At 45.6% G+C, this 4,534-nt stretch overlaps 1 protein-coding gene across 1 annotated transcript; it reads left to right on the top strand.

Annotated features, from left to right (window-relative positions):
* Positions 1-648: 648 nt before the first annotated feature.
* LOC147621004 (uncharacterized) lies at positions 649-2,224 on the top strand. Its single transcript, XM_086825377.1, has 5 exons — positions 649-803; positions 1,422-1,590; positions 1,660-1,742; positions 1,881-1,942; positions 2,025-2,224. The coding sequence occupies exons 1-5, from the start codon at positions 649-651 to the stop codon at positions 2,222-2,224; spliced, it is 669 nt and encodes a 222-aa protein (XP_086681503.1).
* Positions 2,225-4,534: the final 2,310 nt, after the last annotated feature.

Consider the following 4,534-nt stretch of genomic DNA (forward strand, 5'->3'; position numbering starts at 1 on the left):
AGACACCCCACCAAGGGAAGACCCTATCTATGATGAAGCCATTAAGGTCAAGTTGGCCGGAGTGGACATAGCACAAGTTCTGTGGCGGGGGGATGGTGGTTTCGGAGTCAACATTCTATCATATGCAACATGCCGAATGCTCGGATTGAGCAGATAGAAGCCCGCTCCATTCGCTGTCAAAATGGTGGATCATCGAAGTGAGTACAGCCACTCGAATTCATCCGTGAGCTCACACTTGAAGTATTTGAAATTAGTTTCCAGATTGCAGTAGTGTGCTCCGGATGGAGGATATCAAAGGTGCTTACCCGCCAATGCTTCTTGGCAGCACGCTGGCTCTGGCAAGCACGGATCAAGCAAGATCGGGACACGGATATGATCACTATCTAGCATGGAAAGAAGAAAGTAAGGATCTCCGTCTTGCTAGTAGACAAAAGGTGGAAAAACAATTTCAACCGAAGGAGTCAACATGCTAGAAGGGTTAGACCTCGATGAGGGAGGTAGAGTATATCTAGAAAAATGCAACCTAATTAGCCTGTTGGGTGGAGGTTGACATAGTCTAGATAATGGATAGATATCGACCAAGCCCTCCACACAAGGATGAAGTCACCAAGGATCAGTCTGATCCACAAAGCATAGGGCAAAGTTCGAATGAAGCTGGCAGATGATGGAAGTACCCCAAGCCTCCAACACATCATTGCAGTGGAAAAGGCTTTTGGCAAGGACCTGAAGCACTCCAAGCGGGTCAAGGAAGATGAATTGATGGAGATGAATCTAGGAACTAATGAGACCCAAAGATGGTCCGAGTCAGTGTGCCAGATTGAATGTTGAGTTTCGAGAGGAAGTCCAGGTGTTGCTCACGTCCTTTAAAGATGTGTTTGCATGGAGCTACACTGAGATAAAAGGGATTGATCCAATGTTCTACCAACATCGGATCAATCTAAAGGAAGATGCCATCCCTATTTGGCAATAGAGATACCAAATGAATTTAAACTATGCCAAAAGGGTGAAAGAGGAACTAGACAAGCTGGTTCAAGTCAGATTCATATAATTGATTGGTTATCCCTAATCGTGATTGTTTTAAAGAAAAACCAGAAGTTGTGGGTGTGTGTGGATTATCAAAAACTGAATGCCGCAACCATTTCCTATCCTTCTCCCTTACCATTCACAAATTCCTTGCTTGATGTTGTAGCCAGCCACCATGAGATGTACTCCTTCTTGGATGGATTTAGTGGATAAAATCAAGTTCAAATGGCCTTAGAAGATCGGTAGAAAATAGCTTTCATCACAGAGTAGGGAGCCCTTGCATCCAACGTAATGACCTTTGGGCTTAAGAATGCTCCCACCACATTTCAGTGCATGGCCCAAGAAAATTTTGCTGATTTTCTGACCACTTTCATGTGGGTATTCATTGCTGATTTTAGTGTTTTCGGGAAATCATCAAAGCATTTGATGCAGTTGTGCCTACCCAAGTGCCGAGTCTCCAGATTAAGCCTGAATGCAGCTAAGTGTGCTTTTGTTGTCCAAAGCAGTATGCTTCTCGGCCACATTGTCTCCAAGGAAGGCATTGGAGTCGACCTAGCCAAGGTAGAGGTAATCCAGAAAGCTCCAATTCCAATAAATGTGAAATAGCTCAGAACTTCAAGAAGCTTTTTGGGGCAGGTCAGAGGGCACAGCCGCATGCTCCGGTATCTGGCTCACGTAGTTGTCCCCTTAAACCAGCAGATCAAAGCACCTTTGACCCAGTAGGTGTAGAAGACATTGTGTTTTAGCGTCTCAAGCTCATGTCTGAAGCACCTGTCATCCAAGCCCCAAACTGGGAATTGCCCTTTCATGTCTTCGTGGATGCCTCTGATGTGGCAATTGGCAGCATTCTCATGCAGGAGGCTGAAAAGAAATGGTTCTGGCCAGTCTACTACGCTAGTTGAAGGCTCTCCAATGCAGAGTGGAATTACTCAACCACACACCAGGAAGCCCTTGGCATGATCTACTGAGTCTCGCCAAGTTTTGACATTACTTGTTGCTAGGTAACAAGTTTACCTTTCATGTGGATCACTCTGCCTTGTTGTACCTAGGGTACAAGCAGAGTTTGGCAGGCAAACTAGCAAGGCGGATGCTAATACTCCAAGAGTTCGAGTTCACAATAGTGCACACCCCGAGTTCAAATCATACAGTATCAGATTATCTATCCCAGCTGGAATCCAGAGAATCCCAAGAAGCGGAGTAGCAGATGACCTACCAGATGCCAAGCTATTCACAAACTGACATAGTCATCCCAATTCCCCAAACCTGGTATGATGAAATGCTAACATTTGTTGCCACAAGTCTGATAGAGGATAATCTTTCCAAAGATCACAAATAGAAGCGGATTGTGGTCCACAGCCGGTGCTTCCAAGTGATAGCTAGCCAATTATACAAGAAGGGGACTGATCAGATCCTGCGAACAGTGCATTCCACCACATGAACAAGAAGTTGTCCTCAGAGAAGCTCATTAAGGAATTAGTGGTGGACACTTCACCGGAGAAGTAACCGTCGAGAGGAAAATCCTACAAGTGGCCGACTGTACTCGGTGATTCCTATAGATGGGCCAAGCAGTGTGACGTATGCCAGCATCTCAGCCAGTCGCGACAGAGAGAAGATGCCGCACAACCCGATCCTTGCCCTTGAACTATTCCAGAAATGGGACCTCGACTTCATCGGCCCGTTTAAGCCACTAGCCTGCTTCACATGTAACAAGTACATCCTAGTGTGGCCATAGATTATAGCACCAAGTGGGGTAGAAGCTCGAGCACTTTGGGATAACACAACCAAGTCAACTGCTAGATTTCTCTACAAGATGGTAATCACTCGGTTCGGATGCCTGATCGAACTGATTTACTGACCACGGCAAGCACTTTGTAAATGATGTTATTCAAGAATTGGTCACTCAACATCTCATCATCCATAAAGGATCCATAGTGTATTACCCACATGCCAATGGCAAGCCGAGTCAACCAACAAATCCTCAAGCAGATCCTGACAAAGTTGGTCAATGAAAACTACACTAACTGGGATGAAAAGTTATACTCAGCTTTATAGGCTTTCCGCATAACATACAAGGTCTCAACCGGAATGACCCCATTCAAACTAGTATATGGCACACAGAGGCAGTGGTACCAATGGAATTCCTAGTGCTGAGCCTCCGAATTTCTATTTCCGAGAAGTTAAGCGCAAAAGAGTCCCTGCAGCATCGCCTCGACCAGCTCCTTAAGCTGGATGACGAACGCTTCAAGAGCTTCTTTATCACCCACAGTTGTACAGAAGAGGAGGTAAAAGTGGGTCAACCATCGCCACTCCAAGTTTTGCATGTTTAAGAAAGAAGATCCGGTCTTGTTATTCCAATCTCGCATGGGTCCGCATTCGGGAAAGCTGAAGCTCCGGTGGATAGGACCATTTTGGGTGGTGGAAAAATTCTATGACAACACCTTCCTACTTGACATACTCAACGGAGAGTGATTTCAGAAGCTAGCTACCACCTGCGCGAGTGATGCCACCTAATCCCTTCATCGATGATGCGAGCAGCTCCACTAACCCACTACCTGGGTGTCCATCACCTTGATGACATTGCCCCTCTCCAAAAAATCATGAAAGATTCATCTCAAGTGTCGAGCAATGTGATGCAGCCTGTGAGATCCCTGTTCCCACCGCGCAACGGATTCGGGGTACTAGCAGCGGAAGTAGCACTTCTTGCGCGAGGTAGGGTCCCACACTCGGGGCCTCGTCCCACGGATATCCGGACAAAAGACTAATCCGTCGGTTTTTCCAAAACCAGACCCAGAAAAACTTCCCTTATCCGGAAAGCACGGGCGATTCCACCAGGATAATTTTTACTCTAACGTAGTCAAAACTCTTACTGATCAAACAGATCCGACTGCATCTATAAAGATACTTGGTCAGATCAAGGAAGAAACTTGCACTTGGATCATTGGGATCAACGCTTTTTTCCCCACCAAGGAGGCACAGCCGTTGATTCCTATCCATAGAACAATTACTATCCGGGATTTACTTTATCTACCGTAATAACAGAAATTGAGTCTCGATTTACGGATCCATCAGTCCAGCCTAACCCCATCCGATCCCATGGGTTAGCCAACCGCCCAACCACTGTAGTGATGGGATCCAATTTGGAATTTTGTTAGGTTTTGTCCCGGGTACCAAGGAAAAGAGTTCCAAGGCCCCCTAGCCGGAATTTCATGCAAACATAAAACTAGCCACACCACTTACACACCCAATATGAAAATTGCCTTTTTCTTAGCATCAGCTAACTTTAAAACAATCCTTTAATGAAACCATAGTACCACTGATCACAATCTCCCAAATTATCCAGTTGATTCATAATTTCCCATCATTCCTTCATCAGAGTATCTATGGCATCATTGGCAACTAGAACGCTCACCACCTGTCCACACAGGGGCCGTTTCAATAGTTCCTAGCCCATAATACTCAACAATATAATCACTTATCAAGATGGACTCTCGTTGAAGATCAGCAAGATCAA

Source organism: Cibotium barometz, chromosome 31 (assembly GCF_041138505.1).
Source record: "Cibotium barometz isolate CiBa-2024 chromosome 31, ASM4113850v1, whole genome shotgun sequence".
NCBI classification, from domain to species: Eukaryota; Viridiplantae; Streptophyta; class Polypodiopsida; order Cyatheales; family Cibotiaceae; genus Cibotium; species Cibotium barometz.